The sequence below is a fragment of the Ptychodera flava genome, unplaced genomic scaffold (assembly GCF_041260155.1).
Source record: "Ptychodera flava strain L36383 unplaced genomic scaffold, AS_Pfla_20210202 Scaffold_48__1_contigs__length_985763_pilon, whole genome shotgun sequence".
Classification (NCBI taxonomy): Eukaryota; Metazoa; Hemichordata; class Enteropneusta; family Ptychoderidae; genus Ptychodera; species Ptychodera flava.
The window spans coordinates 963769-986075 of record NW_027248370.1 but is presented as its reverse complement, the minus strand read 5'-3'; the positions used below and the strand labels follow the sequence as shown (position 1 = coordinate 986075).

The 22307-nt window shown below is 39.2% G+C and overlaps 1 protein-coding gene and 1 long non-coding RNA gene across 2 annotated transcripts; one reads left to right on the top strand and one right to left on the bottom strand.

Moving 5' to 3' along the window:
* Positions 1 to 4219: 4219 nt before the first annotated feature.
* On the bottom strand, positions 4220 to 22278 carry LOC139128301 (uncharacterized). Its single transcript, XR_011551249.1, has 3 exons — positions 22201 to 22278; positions 21357 to 21515; positions 4220 to 4345 (listed from the first exon to the last, which is right to left on the bottom strand). It is a non-coding gene; the product is annotated as an uncharacterized lncRNA (long non-coding RNA).
* Positions 5624 to 19684, top strand: LOC139128300 (probable basic-leucine zipper transcription factor N). Its single transcript, XM_070694101.1, has 7 exons — positions 5624 to 5733; positions 9447 to 9713; positions 12166 to 12222; positions 12865 to 13020; positions 13647 to 13781; positions 15348 to 15468; positions 18076 to 19684. The coding sequence occupies exons 2-7, from the start codon at positions 9594 to 9596 to the stop codon at positions 18594 to 18596; spliced, it is 1110 nt and encodes a 369-aa protein (XP_070550202.1). The 5' UTR covers positions 5624 to 5733; positions 9447 to 9593; the 3' UTR covers positions 18597 to 19684.
* Positions 22279 to 22307: the final 29 nt, after the last annotated feature.

Genomic DNA, 22307 nt, shown 5'->3' with positions numbered 1-22307 from the left:
TTTTCCACCTTTGCTAGTTGTGCATCGTTGTCCTCACAAAACTCTTTGGCTGTTTCCCAAGAAGACTTCGACTTACTGATGCAGACGAAATGAAGTCCGATTGTGACTATCTTTTTACAGGCCTTGATTTCTGTAATTGAAATCCATTGTCAATCAATGATAAGTTATTAAGTGGCTCAAAGTCACTTAAAATTACCGTACGGTGCATATCACATCCACCATATGCATCGAAACTAAGTTTTGCGCGTGCATTATGAAGTTAGTACAGAACGCGTGTTCGAAAGTGACTGTTTCCGGGATCCCAAGTGCACTACTTTTATTCTACAAGGCCTCAAAGGGACCCATTGGATAGTTGTGTCCCTCGCTGTGCACTTGTACACGTGTAGATGCACATGCTATCAGAAGCACGTCCGGGATATCATTCCATACTTGCATCAACTCTGACATTGTGCCGTGCATGCATCACCGTCACGCCCCCTACCCCGCTCCTGACTTCGCATCAAGCGATATGCTGTGCTAATGTCTAGTCTTCGTGCATCCTTTGCGGTATTTTCAAAATAACCTCAAGTTAATTGGTCTAAATAAAAGTTTATGTTTATTATTGATCAATTTATAAATATGAAATTTTTTGATGAGCAAAAATTACATTTATGTTACCATCATGTACACTTTTTAAACCTCCTTCTACCAGGCGCCAGAGACAAACCATAGAAATAAATACAACTTTGGAGAAGAGGATTAATATTACTCCAAGTCACTATTTGCTGATAGCCACGCATGGACGCCTGTTGGCCACGGCAAGACTGTGACCACAGGGTATTCAGTAGTCATTAATGATAATAAAGAAATAGGAAAAAGTATCATGAAAAATGTGAAATTATTGTTGTTGTTGTTATTATTTTCATCATCATCATCATCATCATCATCATCATGAAGCACCATTGGCAATGTTGAATTCCTACCAAAGTGAAGCACCATTGGCAATGTTGAATTCCTACCAAAGTTCGCGAAAAGTACTCTATCTGAGTGTACGTAGATAGAGTACTTTTCGCTAGGCTGTGAACTTTGGAAGGAATTTAACATTTGCAATGGCGCTTCATAATGATGATGGATGATGAAAATAGTAACAACAACAACAAACAAATAATAATTTTTATAGTTTTGCAATTTCTTTAATAATTTTCATATTTTCCATAAAGTTTTTTTATATTTCTTTATTATCATTAATGACTACTGAATACCTATGCTGTGACCGCGCAATACTGAACAAATTGTGCATGAGCAATTTACAACTTGGTAACTTTGGTATAATTCTGAAATCATTCATAATTCCGCTTTCGATTGTAATCCTGTTGCTTACATGAGTGTGAAGCGCATATTCTCACTGAAAGACAACTACTTGCCTGAACATTCTGGCGTAGAGGTCGGTTTCCAATCCCCATCATCGCATGTAAGCACTGGATCGTCCGTTGAATGAAACGGGATACACTTGACTTCTGCAGTCTCTTCATGAGGTGTCCAATCTTCCCACCCACCGTGCCATTTTTGACGGCACTGTCAGTCAGCCGTTTGCAATATGCTGTAATGTATAGATAGGCGCACATTGATGGTGAATAATTCATGGGGGGGGGGGATGGTTACTCCGAATCTGTTCATACGGGGTGTGCGGCCAAAGTTTTATTCATCAATCCATGTGCTCCAAAATTGACCATCGTGTAGAGATATCTGTTCAAAATCGGCGGGGTCATTACTGGTCATCAATCAACCTTCATGTTACAAGTTCGCCAGAGTTGTTAAAGGCGTTATGTATATCACGACCGGCTGGGGCTGAGATTTTGACAAATTTGGATTATACCTACAGGATTTTATTACTTATTCTGTTGCATTGTCAGGTGCTTTAAAACGTTTGGGCATATTACATATTTATCGACCCATGTAAAGGGTTTTGTATAAAAACTCGACTAATGTATAGGTTTTCTGTCGTGAGAGCACAAACTTGTGCGCCTTTCAATTCGAGTAACCCCCGCCCCTAGTCCGTCATTTGTATCACAAATATACGTAGTCACAAGTCAACTCTTCTGAGAAGAAACAACGCGGTATTTAAGTAATTCAGTACGTGATCTCTTCGTGACAGCAGATCCACCCTTCTCAGAAGTCGGAGCAGAGACCGTGACAAAGTACATGAACACATACGAGTGCAGGGTGAAATGATTCCAGAACTTAATTGAGCACAATGTAACTGCTCATGAGCAAACTTTTCAAACAACTTAGACTTCTTTATTGTGTGCTCCTCAAATGATTATTTTATGATACTTTCTTTATACATCTTCAGTCCTTCGCACTTCGACCGAGACTAGCAACATATTTATATATTTCATTCATATACAACGAGTGCAATTTTCAAGGAAAACAAAGAGACACAGACAATTGCATAATCTTCTTAACACCTTAGTTAATCCCGGTCCCTGACCTTTTCCGGGACCTTTTCGAACCAGGCTTTAAAGGTATACAGTCACCTGTAATCTAAATGTGCCCATGAAGGTCAAATGGGTGTTCTTTGGTATTCAAAATGCCCATGTGAGGGCGTTGTTTTAAAAAGCGACCACCCTCTTAAAATCTGTGATTGGTTAGATATTCTCTTTCCATGGTAACAGTCGCAAAATTGGAGCAGGTGATAGTATACCTTTAAAGGATGCCGGTGGTAAAGGGAAAGATCGCGTAAGCTTAGAACGATTTTTTTCCAGCATGGTGACCGGCACTACTTTACCTTTACGGAAATGAGTTGACAAGAAACAGATGTAAGGGTGATGGTATACTTATACAGGGTTTTCTCTCGACTGCGCAATTGCGCATTTCGAGCCATTTTCCGCCCTTTAACGTTAACAGATACTGCCAGCGCGAAAATCACACACAGCAGGCAAATACGCCCGTACGATGGTGACCCAAGCGCATAGTGTAGTGACCTGTGAATTTCCTGTTGTTTCTGCCCCTACAAAGTCAAGTCTGCCCCCCCCCCCCAATTTTTATCAATGGAGCAGAAATTGCCCCCTTCAGTGAACATGCAGAGAAACACTGCTTATAGAACATGACATTTGCAAGGTTTTAGGTATGTTACTAACCTTTGCACAATGGAGCAGGATGAGACCATTGGGCGTCTACGCATTGACTTGACTGTTCCCCGACCAGTTTATAACGGGTGTTACATGTAAAATCACGGAAGCCCATATAAGACGTATCGCCTGTCACTGATCCATGTTCTACAGAACCTAGCTCTGGACACCCTGAAAATATAATATTTGTAGGATTACGTACGGCATTTTCACACAGTCAGATATACAGGCAAATTGTTTTTAATTGTGTGTACGTGTTTTCTGTATCACAACTTTCATGACAATATATATCGTCAGGCATGTAAGAACGAAACCAAAGTGTAAGAACGAAAAGGATAGAGAATCTCTCAAAAAGGCTTTCTATTTTCGGTCGTACTTACAGAAAATATTTCATTCTTACCACATTTGCCTGCCTCCCTCCTGCAAGGTTTTGTGTCCGTGTTATTCCCTTCGCAATGCGCGCCACCGTTGGCTGGCAAGGGCGACTCACAGTCTCTAGTACGCACGCGTACACTCCAAGAACAAGAATTTGCACAACTGCTCCATTGCGACCACTTTCCCCACCCACCATCTGCGAGTTTAAATAAACAAGTAATGATAATTTAGAAGTAATGAAAATTAGCAGCGAAAGTGAGCAAATTTAGAAGATTTATTGAATTATTTGGTGATTAAATAAATCAAACCTACTTTTGTGAGAGAGTGATAACGCTGAGAATCACATCTATTGAATCGAAACATCTAATACAAGTGAAACAAGAATATGAAAGTAACATTTGATCAAAGTCAGCTTGAACATCAGTATGGTCTAAAGTTTTGACATGTATGTGTATTTGACATTCGCTATTCTTTTTCATAACACTATAATAATGTACAACACTAATAATGTGATAATGTGCCAGAATTCATGTAATGACAATGTGCAGTTTTAATACAAAATTTTTGCGTTGACAATGTCAGTTGTCCTTTTATTGACAATATGCAAGACACTTCCCGCCTCGAAAGCGAAAGACTTAAATTTTTGCTCAAACTTTCCTCAAGCAAATCAACTCGCAAGATTACTTGTACGTGTAACTTACCGATGGCACACGTCACGCTTGCTTGGTGTTCATAATCACAGCTATCCACGCCAACCGCATTGCTGTAGGGACAGAACGTAATGGAGTCTTCGTTGCCGCTACAGTCGACCTGCGTTATCACGACGGGCAGACTGCGTGGTGTAGAGAACGTCGCACTTGCTACAGAGGACAGAAAATAAAACATACAAATAGACAAACAAATAAACCAACAAGCGAACAAATAAAATAATAAAATTAATGAGCACTTCAAGGCAATTTGTGTTTTCACGACTTTTGAACAGCACTGATATACACTTGCCATGGGCAGCCGACGAGATTATTACATGAAATTGTAAGACTGACAATTTTTACAGGTACTATTATTTCGGCATTTTTTACATTATTGAGCGGCAAGTGAAAGCTCTTCGTATCAACAACCGCCAAACACCCAAAGTTGGATCTTTCCGCCCAGCAGGACTACCATCGGCGTAGATGGCCTTTCTCTAAAAAGTTCCAATTTGAAAAGTGCCTACATCTCGCTACATGATATAAGCTTACTCAACAGCAAAACTTCCACAAATACCAAAATCATACTCCCTGTCCACACCCCCACCCTCTATGTCTCCACAAAGTTACCCAGAGATTCAACGCCAAGGGATAAAATTTCCTCGCTGGCTAGCGCTGACGATGCATATCGATCGAAAACCCCATTCCCCACCCACTGATGCCTTCCAAAAGTTTTTTTTGCCAATATACCTTTATCCCGAACGGCTTTATTGGCCTCCCTTGGTTGGCAAAATAAAAGCAGAAACGTGTTCTTGTAAGAAATAAACAGTGCCATAATAGTCAGTACACACAACTTTAATCAGATACGTATTGCAAATGTTTGCCGCTAAATACAACATAGAAAAGGAGGACCACGGGTAATCTGCAACACTGCTACAATTTCCGAGTCCAGAAAAAACACGCTATTATTATTTACACTGAGGTAGTATGCGCCTCGAAACTTAGTTGAAATGCATTTGCTTGAACTTTCACCCAGAAAACTTTAAACCACACACTCCTTCGAAGTTAATAATAACCACAGTGGTCACCAAATTTTGTATCAAGCTTATTATTTCATAGTCACAAATATTGACTAGGAGCACGAGTCAAGAACACGATTGCAACTATTGAGATAATTAGATGGTGAAGTAATGCCGATTTAATCTACAAATGTAATCTCATCTGTTTTTCTTTTTACATTACACACTTGTTTTTATGAGTAATTTGTATTATTGCAACGTTCAACTATCGTGCACCTAACACTTTTGAGAAATTGAAAAAAAATATAAAAATCCAATTATCCCAAATTAGTTCCAATCGTGTTCAAGTTATGCCACCAAGATTACTCCGAACGAAGTACGGAGTATGCTTTGTGAGGACAGGTGTCAAACAGTGAAAGCGTTAGGGATACCCATGACGTCACACAGAAGGAGATGACATCATCACTGACGGCCATAGTTGTTGTGGCTTCCACTGACGAGCTGAGACAGTGAGAGTGATTTTGTTACAGCGGACACAAACAGGTAATGTTATCAAAACATTACAATATGATGATTTACGGACAATTTGTTTATAATGGAAGTTATCTAAACTACCAGTTTACTGCCAGTGTATCCGAAGGTTCCTCTACAGTTAATTTTGTAGTGACGCCCAGTCGCCAAACCCGGAACACGGGCGCGGCGCTGTACATACGTGACTATGTCCCGATGATAACATTCCTTTCCAATTAGCATATGTCCATGACCTCTGACCTTGTTATAGAAAATCACTCACAATCTTCGTCACACGGTAGAAGATTTCTTTGGTGCTGTTTCGCGCGTTTTTATTGCTAACGACACGGCAATGGAGTGGTTGCATATTGTTTAGATCCGGAAAGCACTGGCGCAATCAAAATATTGCGAGCTATCGTATTCGTTCGAGCCGTCCTGTCGAACGATAAAGCGCCTGGGATACTTAGGGAGCCGTCATTATTTATGGCCTGGGGGGGGTCGGAGGAATCTGAGGGGGGGTCACTCAAAAATCGAAAGCTACAAGGGGGGGTTGCTCAAAAGTGGAGAACAAGAAAGGGGGCTACTCAATTTTGTTGACACGTATTGAAGCATTTAGTGGAGTTACGAATTAATACAACAATAATAGTAAAGATATGTATATTCATACCCGGTATTTGTGTACACACACACAACACACACACACACACACACACAAATATATATATATATATATATATATATATATATATATATATATATATATATATATTATATATATCATAATACACGTGGTTTCAAGTAGAAACTAAAATCTCATTACACTATGTGTTTCACGTTATTGTGATCTTCAGACGAGAATGATCAGCTATTCGACGTGGCAAGCCTTATGTTAGAGGCTAGTACTGAGTACATTTTTCAGTATTTCCTGATTAAAGATTGATATACTTGCCTGATCATTAATGAGAAACGTCTGCTTTCTATATTCTACATTGTATAGGTTACCGATAGGGGAAAATGTGTAAAGCAAGCTTATTCTGATGCTATAAAGTTTAAAACCAGTTGAATGCCTTGACAACAAACCCATCTTTTATTGCAGGAAAATAATAATAAATAATAAATGTGAATAAATGTATGTCTGTCGCTATTTTTTCAGTTTCAAAAAATATAGTTGAAATCAGTGAACTGAAATATAAGTTTTGGAATACTGTCTCAGATTTATTTTCCTTTGAGTTTTTTATACGAAAAAAATACTCCCCAAGTGCCACCAAATAACACCATTTTAATCTCTATTTTTCAAAAGCTCCAATGGCAGGAGGGGGGACACCCCCCTCTGACCTCCCCCCGCGACCGCTTATGCGGCCTCTTGTGGTGCTCTCGCACCACATCTTCCCCCTCTTGAAAAAAAATCCTACAGAATAACTGCATGTCACCAGAGCACTGGATACAGACCTGTACATCAGCCCCTGCCACAGCAATTGGAACCTCCTTCCGACAAAGACCTATACCACAGGGTTTAATCAGGGTCTGTACAGGGCCTGTTGCAGCAGCAATCAATTTTACTGTATAGATATTTAACTTTCCCAATTTTTTTTTGGGGGAGGGGGGTCACTCAAATTTTCTGTAGCAGAGAGGGGGGGTTACTCAAACACGTCATGGTTGGCAGGGGGGGGGGTTACTCAAAATTTTGGAGTTTCGAAAGCAATTCCTCCGACCCCCCCCCAGGCCGTAAATAATGACGGCTCCCTTAGGCCACGGTCCCTCCTGGAGGGACTGTGCTTAGACCTACAATTCCGTAGGCCTAGGCCTAAATACAATGCGAGGTAAAAAAAAAAGAAGAGAAAAAATAGAAATTTACATGTCAAGTAAGTTTGTCGGTCGACGGACAATTCAGTGCGGTAGGCAAGGGAATGTTACCAGAGTTCCCCTTGGTAGGCCTATATCAATGCAAAGACATACTGAAACAGCGTCTCTGTATTTCGTCGTTCACGGTCTGCGCCCACTTTTCTCTCTCGTTTGCGCCGTACTGTCGTAGTCGGTCGTGAACTTGAGTCTTTCCAACTACGCGTACATATAGAAAGCGCCAGCTGTGGAATGAATTTGCACCGCTCGGACAATCTTGTTCTTTGCTGTTCTCGTTAGCCCGGCCTCACTGCAGAACAAGCAAAAGTGCGAACGAACATCGCCATCTCTACATATGATTTTATTGCGCTGCTTGAGTATGGTCATGTGTCCTTCGAGAAATGTCGAATATTAAACCTGGGCGGGTACACTTAATTTCTACTCAGACGAGTACACATAAGCTTGCTACTTGCACGGAGCTCTTACCATATTGTGAGTCAAACGACAGCTTTGTTTTTACACAGGATTCCTTTGGCCCATGGTCAGATTCAAGGACAAGCGATCCATGGCCATAGGCCACAGACTTTCTCCGAAATGTTCACACGCGCAGAAAACTAATGACGCTGACGCATACGCAATTCCGAAACCGGAAAAAAGTACGGCTTCAAAACCACCATATCATATCTCTCTGAAATCACCATGTGCTCCGTGCATACTTCCTATTTTCAATTAGTAGCTATTGTCTAAAGTTGTTCTGTATCGTGAACAACAATGAGATTTTGCTAATTGCATAACGATTACAACCAAGAACTTGAACTTTCACGGCCAGCAGTAAATGACATAAACCTGTAAGGTGCTGTGCCCTGAACTGCCAATAGAGTTTAGGTTTGATGTACAGGGAATTGTATGTGCGACCCCCCTTGACAAAATAACCCACAGCGGTAGTTTGCGTGAAAACAATGGTGACAGCCTGTACACTACCCTTTTCGGTTCGCTGAGGTTGTGCTCTTTGTTCATATTCAATACAGAGTAATACGTCACCGAGGGATTGAATGTTGAAAAAAATTTACGTTTTACTCATACAAATGGCGCTGTATTGGCTTTATCTGGCCAAACTAAAAAAAATCGTTTTGCGTCTCCGCGTAGCTATTTAGAATATTTTCTGGAAAATGACAAACAAACGTTTTGTTGCGAATTAGTGGAATGCTCTGTATGTGACATGTTGGAAACTCCTAAACCACTCGATAGCGGCACAGGCGCACCTTAGCTGGGTAGTCTGCTAAGTAGATCGATTTTCGGGTCGATCTGTTGATCCCGTAGTGGATATGCGCGCCACTGTAACCTAAATACTGACAAGGTGTGCAACAGAATCCCTAAAAAAAACACGCGACCGGGAATGCTATGGTTATATGGTGTTCAGAATTGCAGCCATGTAACTGGTTGGTCTGATCGCATCACTATTCGTGCGTAGCCGCGCCGCGTAGCCGTCTAAAAATGTCCACAGATATTACAATTACGTCATGGACCATAGAAAAAAAGAATCTTTTTAACGAACTGAGGACTGGGATTTAAAACACCAGTTAGAAAATACAAGTTAATGCACGTAGATAACGACCATACAATATACGTACAATATTTGCAGCTTGTTTAACCCTTTCACCCCCCAGTTTCCTGTATACAGGTCCAACTTTACCATAGAAAACAATGGATTTGGGACAAACCATGGTGGTGAAAGGGTTAAATACCTTCTTTGAGCTGATTCATCGTACTGTGCCATTTTTTGCGTAAGGAACTGTGACAAGACAGAGTCGAGTGACAGCACGGCTTGTTGTTTCTGACAATGTCAGTGACATCATGTATATTGCAGTCCTATGAATACGGTATTCGGGTTCTTGTTTTCGCTTCAGCATGCAAGTTCAACAGCAGCAACAACAACGACCGCTGCAACAGCAGCAGCAATACTATGCCAGCCAGCCAACCCAGGCTGTGCAGGGACGACCCGAGGGAACGCCAACGGAACGGGTAAACGACCAGGCTTTGCTTCACGGGCAACTATGGTCTTTGGAATATTTCAGATGATATTCGGTGGCATTTGTATAATACTTGGTATTACTGCCATCGTTATCCGATGCCAACTTCGGGAAGCCGGTATTGGTATATGGTGTGGTGTCATGGTAGGTATGAATTTTTCGAAACGCCGCCCTCTCTTTAAAGATTGAATCCATGTTCGCAAGTCTCACCAAATACATGTAAAAGTTTCAGGCTCACAGGATCAAGGCTACGCTTTTAGGTCGTGTGAGATGTAATTTCCTTTCTACTTTGCTGTGAACTTTATAGCAATGAAAATGCAAGTCTAAAAGTCACTATTCTGCGGTCATGTCAGGCAAAGTAAAAATATATTTGTTTCCAATAACATACTTCTGAATATTAGAATGGGTATGCGGAGGAAATTTTTTTAGCGTTTTTTCTTTTTGTTGACCGAAAGTCTAGTCAAAATGTTTTTTAAATTTCGAAAAGTCTATAATCGTTGTGTTTTTTAGCTACTATAGACTATAGTCTATAGAAGCTATTGGGATGGGTATCCGTCCGGCGTCCGTCGTCAGTCTGTATGTATGTATGTATGTATGTATGTATGTATGTATGTATGTATGTATGTATGTATGTATGTATGTATGTATGTATGTATGTATGTATGTCCGTTTGTGAGGCGTCCGTCCACTCAAATATCTTGAGAACTGCAGTACTTACTGATTTGATATTTGTTGTGTAGATGAAAAATAAGATTTTGAGAAACTATTTTTTTTAATTTTTTGATATTGTTGAAAATAGGCAAATTAATGCCAAAAAAGGTGTTTTTGGTAAAAAATCTTCTTCTTCATAACCGCTGGTCAGACAGCTTTGTTATTTGGTATACAGGTCCCTAGGGATAACCCAACTTAGGTTTGTTCAAATTGTGATGAAATATGCAAATGTGTATTTTTAAGGAATTTTTTTGTCATTTTTGGTCAAAGTTTGACTTACATTGTATGTAATTCTTGTACTGTATAAACCCTATCAATTCACCCAGAAAAAATAATTAATACGATTTCAAATAATTGAATTAATTAGGAAATCATCAAAGCCAAAATAATTTTAGTGTGGAATTATCAGTAAGTTCAACTTTTTTTGACAGTTCATAGTGAATTGAGGATTAAAACATGTAAAGGCAACTTTCCTGAATCCCAACTTTGATATATTCTGAACAACCATTTATGGTATCTAAAAGAAATTGCTCATAATAGTTTGTCATGATAGGGTGGTCAAATAAATAGAGATAGAGAAAGTTCTAATTTCCATTTATGGTTGACTTGGTAAGGATAAAATAAGATTACTTTTTGAGGAAAAAAATAGAGTGGTCAATTAAAAGAGTGGTCAAAGTGATAGTGTTTTTATGGTAAAGCTGGGCTGTAAGTGTAAGATTCCTCATGTGCTATTTATAGCAATTATGCAATCTGTGTAAACAGTGCAATGAAAGTGTAACATGATTCCTTATAATGCTTTTGATGACCTTGAACTTCTTAAGTTTCAAACATTTGTCTCTTCAGTGTGCTTTCTCTGAGTACGTACAGTCTCAACTTATTCAACAGAACTTACAATGTTAATTTGAAAGTTAAAATGTGCTTGGTTAATAGGATGAAAATACTGATATTGAAAGGTAACCAGCTCAAGATTCTTTATAACCTGACAGATATGCTGTTTTATTATGACGTAAATCTTGATTTAAGCAAGTCTTGTTTACTTTAATTAGAATGTAATTAACTCTTGTTTATTTGCTATTATAGACTAATATAGTCTGATGAAATATGCAAATCTGTTTTTTACGGAATTTTTTTCCATTTTTGGTCAGGCCATCCTGAAATGAGCTATCAAAGATATCTATCTACCTTCTTCATCAATACATGTGTCACAAAAGGTTATTCTCTACATAACACAGCAGAGCTCTGTCAACTGTTGAGTCGCTTGTTTTTTCAAAACCGCTGGCTTAAATTTTCCTTTTTCGCTAAAAGCTCAACCCCGATGAAATACTAACTCGGTTATATGATATTTGGTTTACATGTCCCTAGGATGACCTTAGTGAGATAATTTCATACAGTCAGGAAATACTTAATTTTGTATCCATGTCTATAGTAGCTTCAGGGACTTTGGCCTTATGTTTCTAGTTTGGTCAGGTTACCGGAAACGTTTTTTATTTGGCCTAAATAATACAACACAATGTGAACTTGGATCTTCATATTTTTCAAATTTCTCAAAAGTGTTTGGTGCCATATAGCTGAGTGTTGCAATATTACAAATTACTAATAAAAACAAGTGTATAACTTAAAAAGAAAAGCAGATGAGCTTACATTTGCAGGTTAAAACGACCTTACTCACCATCCAATTACCCCAAATTAGTTCCAATCGTGTTATACCGAAGTACACCTTGATGATCTACTTATGTCTGTAAGGTCGTGTCAATCAAGTTATACTTGAATGGGATGTCCATTCTTCAGGCAACCGAATATCTTTGTTATCTAGGTCTTCATTAATATTTGTGAAGGTATTATTTCTATAAAGATATGCATTTATCAATGTTATTTGTTTTGATAGTTCGCATTAGCTGGAGTGTTTGGATTATTGGCATCTTTCAAGAAGACGAATGCAATGGTAAGCTTCTCATCATCGACTTGTACCTAAAGCTTTTTATACACATTTTTGCAGGGTGACCGACAAGTGTTTATTTGTACGTTTGCTTTCACAGTCTTACATCAAGCCATTAAAAGTACAAGTGACCGATTCGAGACAGAGAGCAGATCATTCTCTTGCGATTGTTCTAATGTGCATATTACACCACTTTAATAGAGGTAATAAACTTTGAAAAAGTTTGACGGTGTGTAAGCTGGCACATTATTTCACACACCTCATTTTTACTGAAGTAATACAGAGGGTTGCCTTGACAGCTCTTTTGTTGACGTTCTACATTCATTAATTTAATTTCGATTTTGAACTCTTCTTTCTGCGATGTCCTCGTCTGAAGTTTGCTTTTTCATATGGATATAATCAGATCACATGTCTGATCTCCCTGTGGATATTAAAGGTATACACTACAGTCACCTGTAATCTAAATATACCCATATATGGTCAAAGGGGCGTTCCTTGGTATTCAAAATGCCCATGTGAGGGCGCTGTTTTTGAAAAGCGGCCACCCGCTTAAAATCTGTGATTGGTTAGATTTTCTCTTTCCATGGTAACTGTGGAAAAATTGGAACAGGTGACAGTATACATTTAATTGTATTTACTTATCGACAGATAATTACCACCATGGTTCTGTCTATCATCGCGGCAACTATGGCGGGCGGTGCCTGTATCACAAATATCATCGCTGCAGCAATTGAAGAGGAGTGTTACTACCATTATCGTAACTATTACCCCTACGACTACGACTACTATTGTGATTCAAGCTATGTAAGTTGACATGTCTCAGTTTTTATTTTTTGCTCATTAACCCTTTGAGTGCTGTTATTTTTCCCGCCAAAATTTTAGTGCAACATTTTAGCAATTTTTGTGAATGTTTCTGTAATTTTTTTATAATTTTGGATCAGATTGACATTACATTTCATTGGCTACATTTCCCCCCCCCCCCCCAAAATCTGGCAAAAATCTGAAAAAAATTGACTGGGGTACATTTTATAAAGGTGGCAAAAATTGACTTTGGCACTCAGAGGGTTCACTCATAGCTACCAACTCAATCTTAGTAAAATTGGGATGTGGCATCACGACCAGCACCAGCACCGGCACCAGCACCACCACCATCATCATCATCATCATCATCATCAACTAACTACTTAATATCTGATTTTGAGGAGCATAAGATCCAGCTGCATGCCCAGACAAGAGACCGTGGCAAGCAAGATGGGTTTCAGAGGGATGACCTTTCACCACTGCAATGACTATCACTGCCATCAAATTGGTCAGCTCTTCAGTGAAAACGTCAATCTGCTTTTTGGAAACATCCTTGATCTTCATCTGTACGTTCTTTACCCACGTTGTGACTTCATAATAAACTTATACACCATATTCTTCATTTTCAGGGTGGTAGAGTTGCAGTTGACAGTATCCTGGCTTTAGTGACGTTGGCTGAATTAGTGATCGCCATCCTTCAGTCAGTTTTCTGTTGTGCAGCGTATTGCTGTAATCAAACGTCATCAACGCGTTACCAGTCAACGGTGAGTATATCGCCCTCAATTATGCATCAGAGAAATCTACTTAAATGTGAGCAGTAAAATGGGAGAAAAACGGAATGAAAGAGGCATATTGTTTGGCGTCCTGCTCTTGTAGAAGTGTTGCGTAGGGTAAACGACCCAACATACTATCAAACAGGCAGAGGCTAGTATCCTGTTGGGAAATGTAATATGCCCGCCAGAGTCAGCTTTACCCTTCAGAACTTCCCAACTTATGTAGCTACAGACATACCCTTTTCACATCGAATGTTGATTCACAGTGCAGCTTGTCTTCCATATCGAAGGTCACCTGATGTCAACGATTCATTGTTTAAAACGCCTTTCCGAGCTGAAACCTGTCGCCTTGTTAAAGAGGAAACCAATTCTTAGTTTTCGTGCAGTTGGATTGGTCAGATTTTTAGCTTGATATTAGCTTGATTGCCACTTAGAACAGTGCCCTCTCTTCGTATAAACTTGGGATTAAAATGTGAACACTCAGTTGTTTACCAATCAGTAACAAGCGAAACAATATAGATGTTATTGTTTATGAGAATTTTGTTATTTTGTTATTATTTGATTTTTATTAGCTCATATTTGGTTTACATATAAATACCAAAAAGAGCTTATATGATGAGTCTGAGTGGCGTCTGTATATTTGTGGGTATGTGCGGATGTATGTCCGTTACACACAAAGGCTCCCATACTGCCAAAGCTACCGTCTCAGTATTTGGTGTACAGGTAGATGCAGGGTTGAGATGTGAATTTGTTCAAATGAACACATCAGTGTCAAAAATGTGCAAATGAGGTAAGAAAAAGGGAAATTCTGCAAATGTTCATGAGTGGTCGCATGCCAATGGCTGAAACAGGATACTCCGCTGACCTCTAGTCCTGTCATTGTTTATGAACTGTTACATATTAACAGACCTGCTCAAACTAAGGGACAGACCATTAGATCTTGGGAGGGGGTGGCCTCAATGAAATTGTGAACATTTTTTTTTACAACTGTAAATTTCTAAAAAAAAATTTTTCCAAATGAGAAAAGCTGTGCTAATATTTTTTACTAAGTAAATTTTCAGATTTATATTTTTTTTTAGTTAGACGCTGTCTGAGATACATTGTACATCCATATCACTAGCGCAAATAAGATTGCATGCTGTAACTACTTATGGCCCAGTGATTTATATTGCTGATAGATTTCGCGAAATGTTGCAGATCATCTTTTGACAAGCTGAGAAGCTGTTTGCAAAAAATGTGGTGAAATTTCAATATTTGTGTTTTTAGGACAATTTTTGCCCTTTTTTGATCAAAACATCAATTTCTCTGTAGCAGTATGTCAAACTTCTGTCATTCTTGTTGTTTTTCTGGTTGTACTGTGCAGAAATCATTGTCATAACATCAACGTAGAATTTTCCTGCACTGAACAAATAGAAACAACATTTATTGTTGATCTTTGGTACCCATACTGGTATGTACCAATTCTGATCAAATGTGAGCGACACCGTATAATTGCGGTATTTTTATTTTAAAAAATGTCCTAATCTTTCCAATCTATTGTATGTTTTACCATCACAGATGTACTTTGCCGCGAGTAATCAGGAAGGGGTTGTTCAGGGCTACCCAATGACCGTGCTGCAAAACCCACCTGTTCAGTATATGGCGCCCTCTGGAGTTCAGTACGTACCACAGAACTTAAGTAAGTACTTACATTTAGGTTTATTGGGGTGACACCAATGATATCTGTTATGTTAATAAGTTGAACTCGGCTGAATAAGCTGCTTTCCACCAGATTTCATAATCTGTTTTGCATTTAGTTAAGTATAACTCACCAACTCTCCAAGTTAGTTGTTTGAGACGGTAATAAAAACATCATATGCTGTTCCCCACGATAAAGATACAGAGTTATGTTGTTAACCTTACATACTTTGTGATTATTACCGCAATGCAATGATTTACAATAGCTGCAAAGTAATTGTTTATAATACCCATATCAATACACAAATACATATTATTAAGGTAGAATGCGTCTCGGAGACAGATATTCGGACTCTCAAACTTTTACAATATTTGTGTAGTCTACTACTTGTGGGGGCTCATTTTGAAGCTTTCGGAGGAAATCAAGGTTTAAGGTAGTATGCGCCTCGAAAGTGAAAGACTCAAACGTTTGCTCAAACTTTCCTTAAGGAATCTTTCAACCATTGTCTTTCAAATTAAAGAATAGAAATCGGGGGTCACCATGCAAATTTTGGTACTAGAGAAACAAATAACCAAAGATTTACCGTTATTAGTCCCCGCGGACGAAGTCCGGCGGGGACTTATAGATTGGGTCCCGTCTGTCCGTCCGTCCGTCCGTCCGTCCGTCCGTCCGTCATCACAGTTTCTCAGTCACTGCTGAACCAATTTCGTTCAAACTTGGCAAAAAGGCATAGCACTATGACCTACAGATGCACGTTGATTTATTTTGTGATACGATCGAATTTGGCCGCAAGGCGGCCATTTTGTTGCGATTTTTCATGTCTTTGGACCACAACTCAGACATCCTTGAGCAGATTATGTTCAAACTTGGCACAAAGGCATAACACTATGGATGTCAAATAATTTTGCGATATAATCCAATATGGGCGCGAGGCGGCCATTTTGTTGCGATTTTTCGTGTCTTTGGACCATAACTCAGACATCCTTGAACAGATTCTGTTCAAACTTGGCACAAAGGCATAACACTATGGCCTACATGTGCATGTCAAATAAGTTTGCGACACGATCCAATATGGCCGCGAGGCGGCCATTTTGTTTGCGATTTTTCGTGTCTTTGAACCATAACTCAAACATCCTCAAACTGATTCTGTTCAAACTTGGCACAAAGGCTTAACACTATGGCCTACACATGCATGTCAAATTATATTGTGATACGATCCAATATGGGCGTGAGACGGCCATTTTGTTGCGATTTTTCATGTCTATGGACCATAACTCAGACATTCTTGAACCAATTCTGTTCAAATTTGGCACAAAAGCAAAATAGTATGCCCTTCATATGAACACCAATTTATTTTGTGAAATGATCCAATATGGCTGACAGGTGGCCATTTTGTTTGCGATTTTTTCATGTCTTTGAACCGTAACTCAAACATCCTTGAACCGATTTTGTTCAAACTTGGCACAAAGGCAAAGCACGTACTATGGCATGCATATGCATGTATCAATTAACCTTGCGATAGGATCCAATATGGCTGCAGAACTGCCATTTTGTTGGAATTTTGCATGTCTTTGAAGCATAATTCAAAGGTCATTACACCCATTTTGTCCAAACTTGGCACAAAGATCAAGCACTATGGCATACATGTCAATTTACTTCGTGACATGTTCCAATATGGCTGCCAGATTGTAAATTTTTTTCCAATATCTCTGCCCGATGGTCATTTTTGGATTTTTTCATGTCTTTGAGGCTTAATCATATGCAAATATTCCTTAACCAATGTTGTTGAGACTTGGTACAAAGATAAAGTACCATGGCATACATATGCATGTCTACTAATTTTGTGCTATGATCCATATGGTCAAGAGACAGCCATTTGATTTCAATTTTGGTGTGATTTTTTTATGTCTTTGAAACATAAACATAGGTCACTGTCCCTCGATGGACTGATTTTGTTCAAACGTGATACGAAGATAAAATACTATGGCTGCATTCTTGTGCACATTAAATTGTTTCATTATATGATCCGAAATGGCTGATGGCTGATTACAACAACATACCCAATCCCATAGCATTTCGAAAATTCCACCAAACCATGTGTATAGTATGTGCCGTCATGACACTAGAGGCAGTGAGGGCATCGTTATGTGTGATGTAATCAAAAGTTCCTTCAGTGGTCATTACCGGCAGAGATGAGTCATTTATTGAATGTTCCTCAGATTACTTTATTATGCAAGTCACAGGCCTGATGCACCCGCTGCATCAATGTCATTCCACAGCGACCTAGACCACAGCTACCTAGACACCAAAGATTATAACAAAATGGACAAGCGGGGACTGTGTCATCAACGATGACTTGTTATAAATTCAAAATGGCCGCCATTCCTTTGTTGAATATATGTTATAAAAAATTTTCATATTGATTGATCGATCCAGTCTGTTCTGAATGTTCAGTGGAATTTTTCTTATATTCAGCTTGGTATTACCGATCACTTAGTCTATCTCTAAAAAGAACCGAAACTTGCAGCGCGGAGCAATACTGTTTCATCGCTGTTGAATCTTAAGTTTCAGAAAACTTTGTTGATTGGTTGTTTATCACCGTTACAGATCAACAGCAAGCACCGCAAGGTTACATGGTTGCCACGCAACCAACAGTGATATCCAATCAGCCGCCTAGCGGCCAGATGCAGCCACAACCTGGAGTTGTGTACCAACAAGGACAAGGTCAAGGACAGTTGTTACCACAGCAGCAGCAGCAACGCCAGCAAGTGTTGCAGCCACAGCCCCAGCAGTCGCAGCATCAAATGCAGCCAGGAGTGCAACCAGTAGCCATGCACCAGCAACCACTGGGACAGCAGTTACCACAGCAACAACGCCAACAAGTTCAGCAGCTACAGACCCAGCAGCTGCAGCATCAACCACAACAGTCGGTGCAACCTGGAGCTGTGCATCAACAACCTCAGCCACAGCCAAAGCAAACAACTGGACCTCCCAAGCAGCCAGAAGGAAAAGTCACTGGCCCGGATGTGAATGTGAATCAGGATCAGGTTCAGTCGCCACCGACAAGTTCCCATGTCAGAGATGATATGTCAGCTGGACTGGTCGAAAACGAGATCACTTTAGCTTAGTTGAATATGAGGCATGGGCAGGCCCCTGGAATCCACTGAAAGGTCTTGGAAATACATTCTCAACCCACTGACAAAGCTTTCTAGGAATGTTATTTGTGATTACACTTAAATATCAATATTTGTCTTCAGTATACAGATAGAAATAGTCAGTGCCTTTAATCAGATTATCCAAATCCTTAATGCATTTCACCATATAATACATCATATATAATATTTGATATGCTGCATATTAATATTCATTTATGCAAATTATAGTAACGAGTGGTTGTTACCACTTTCATTTACGTGGTTTTGTGGACGTTTTTCTCTCTGTGTAAGAGTGAAATCACATTCCTTAATCATTTGTGAAAGGACGGTGGTAAGAAATCTCAATCAAATTTCAATCATTGATGATGTATGCTAATTAGGCTACAATGTTTCATTATCATTGAAGAACATTGATGCGCATTAAATGGCGTACTATACATTTTACAGCTTCTAAGATAGATTTTGAAGCTTTTTTGATATCCGTATATAAATAACAAGGTCCTAGCATTGAAAGTCGTTTTTCAGAATAAAGTTCGCGTATTATGATTGCTTCCGCGTGTGCGAATGTGAATCTGGTTAGAGAATATTTTTCGTGGATTTGAATTTCATGACTCATGTTCAAGAACGACAGCAGAACTATGGGAATCAGCTAGTAAGAGTATAGTATAGCTGATTATTTCCTCAGCTTTGTTCTATAAAACAAATTTATTTTCTGAATCTTTACCATAAAGTATGTTAGAACGTAAAGTAGTTGTACTATGCTTCCTACACAGTGCCTTTTGTACAGAATGCAATGTTACCTTTGATAAACGTTTCCTCGAATCGGACGGAATTTAGTTTTCGACAACGATATTTGACATTACAAACGTTCTGTATGTTGACAATATGAACACTTGGCGTGTATACATGATTTCTTGAGTTGGACATTGGCTATATTTTACAAACACGATATTGCCACCACGGAAAATTTATTAAATCTAAAAGCTGCATAACCCCACTTTTGTATGAAATCGAAATCACAATCATTGCTGAGTAAATAAAAGCTGATTACAAATAATAAACATTTAGTCTGGAGCTTGGTCGTTTAAAGGTATAAAGTCACCTGTAATTTAAATATGCCCGTATATGGTCAAAGGGGCGTTCCTTGGTATTCAAAATGCCCATGTGAGGGCGCTGTTTTTAAAAGCGGCCACCCGCTTAAAATCTGTGATTGGTTAGATTTTCTCTTTCCGTGGTAACTGTGGCAAAATTGGAACAGGTGACAGTAAGTAGATGAAATCTCGAAGTGGATGAAATATCGAGCAAGATTTTTTTACACAAATGTGTGCTTCTCTTTGAGTTATTACTACATCCACCATTAACAAGGAATGGGGTAAACATATGGTGAAATTTTGATGAGATTTAGCAAATTGTCTGGCTGTGCGCATGTTTCTCATCCTAGCTTTCACAAAAATCGAATGCAGTGATGCGGTTTTAATGATTTCTTAGCTAACAAGATTTAATTACAGACATGATAATTGGAAAAGGGGGATCGTCTACATTGAGCAGCGGTACTTCTGACACGCAGAATGATGACGGCGTTATAAGTCATGTTCGGAACTTCATAGCAGTGTAATGCGTTACATTTGAGTCTGCGCAGTATAGTGAGTTAGTTTCTATCCGGTGAAACTCCCCTGTATCGCGTACTCATCGCATTTACCCAACTCACACGTTTCATGTGAAAACAGAACAAATCATCGCGTTTACCCCACTCAAACATTCGCATTCACAAATCACAGACTTGAACCAAGTCTAAAGTGGAAATCAATAAGGAACAAGTAACTTTGCTCGGTCCATTCAACTGTTGTTCGAGAGCATTGCATTGTGAAATGCAGACTGAAATTTGACAGCGATAAATTGGCGCTGAAAATTCACAAGGTATGACACTGTCGTATCAGTATTACTCTGTATGTGAATCAAATTGTCATGAAGGCGGAAAAAGTGGGGCTTCGTGGTTCTGTCCCCTGTCAGAGTGAATACCTGCAGTCATGTTGCAAATTAATGTTTGTTATGATAACGACACTCATATACGGCATGCGGTATACCATTAGATTTTAACAAGTTCATGACATATATGCACTCGCTATCGCTCGTGCATATTTGTCATTAATTGATGAAATTGATGAAAATCGAGTGGTATACCCGTTGCTTGGGTGGTGTATTGCTGTTATATCATTACAGCATATTGAAATTCTGGCGTAAAACAGTGAAAAGGGAAATTTTCTCCAGGTGAGAGCTCGCGCGTGTTGCACTTTGTTCTACATCACGAATATAGCACGATTGTTTTACTTCTCGACCAATCAGAACAGTGTTTGCGCCATCACTATATACTCTTATGATGTAATGATAAATATATGTGAGCAAATCGGCAGCTGCCGACAGAAAAACGGACAAATTTCTTGTGTGCCCATGTATACCACCAATTTGTTGCCAGTTCGTTTGAATTTTCAAAATTTCAATCAGAAAATCGTTGGTAAAAAAACTGTCATGTTTGCCATTTGTGTGAGAGTAGTTTTGAAGATTATCGTCAAACATGTCAGACAAACAGTTTAGCATATTAATGATATCGATGGCGATGTGACGTCACTAGCCCTATCGCCGAAACACCAATATTAAAAACACTGACTTTTCAACTAGAAATAACGATATTACAACCTACGGACAAAGAGAAAAATTAAAATTATTGTATACAACCTTGTGCAGCAGCGCGAAATCCTAAATCCCTGCAGACGACATTTGCATCGGTCATGTTCCATTCATCATCACATATTATCCCCCACTGTACCCTTTCTTCTCGGAATACTTCGACCCGACCTCGGCCGAATTCCGACGATCCCGACAGGCGAACCGGACCTTCCGATAAAGAAACAGCGAAAATACGTAACACTTTAAAATTTGCGTATCAACTGATATGGCGACAGGCAACAAAGACATCAATGCCAAACAAATTTTGAATGTAATTTTTAAAGCTTTCACATCTGTATGCTTATATCGTTTTGTCTGACACGTTATTTTCCCGTTGGATTTCGCCTGGTAGTGGTTAGAAGGTAAACACATTTTTCGCCGCACAAAAAATTGGAAGTGTTTTCTCTCGATTTTCCATAGAATAGTTTTCACTCGTTTTCGGCCGACAGTCATGTGAAATGTTTCCAAAGTCAGACCAGTATAGCTGCAATCTTTTTACAATTTTTTGTGGTGAAGAGTTTCCAGACTTTTTTTAAAAAAGCCTATACCCGCTTTGAGGGTTCAACAGTTGACAGTGCGCCAACATGTGACGAGATCTAGAGACGGTACCTTTTGATTTAATGATTACCCTTTTAGACTAAGGAAGTGTTGTTTTAATCATTTCTCTCAAATTTATAAATGATTCCATCTCCAAGGTCCTTGAAAATTACATTCGCCCATTGAAACAAAAATGATGAAATGAGGTATAAGTATTGTAAAGGATGAGAGTAATTATAGATACCGATATTTTGTGACATATCAATGAGGACAAATACCTGAGGAAATATTCAGACGACAACAAAACATGACTTACTGACTCCACGGATGCGACATTCCTGTATGTCGGTCTCGTTCCCAAGGCAACCCACATCGACGTTGGGCGTCCCGCCGAGAGACACACCCGTGTTCTCGTTCGTCGGC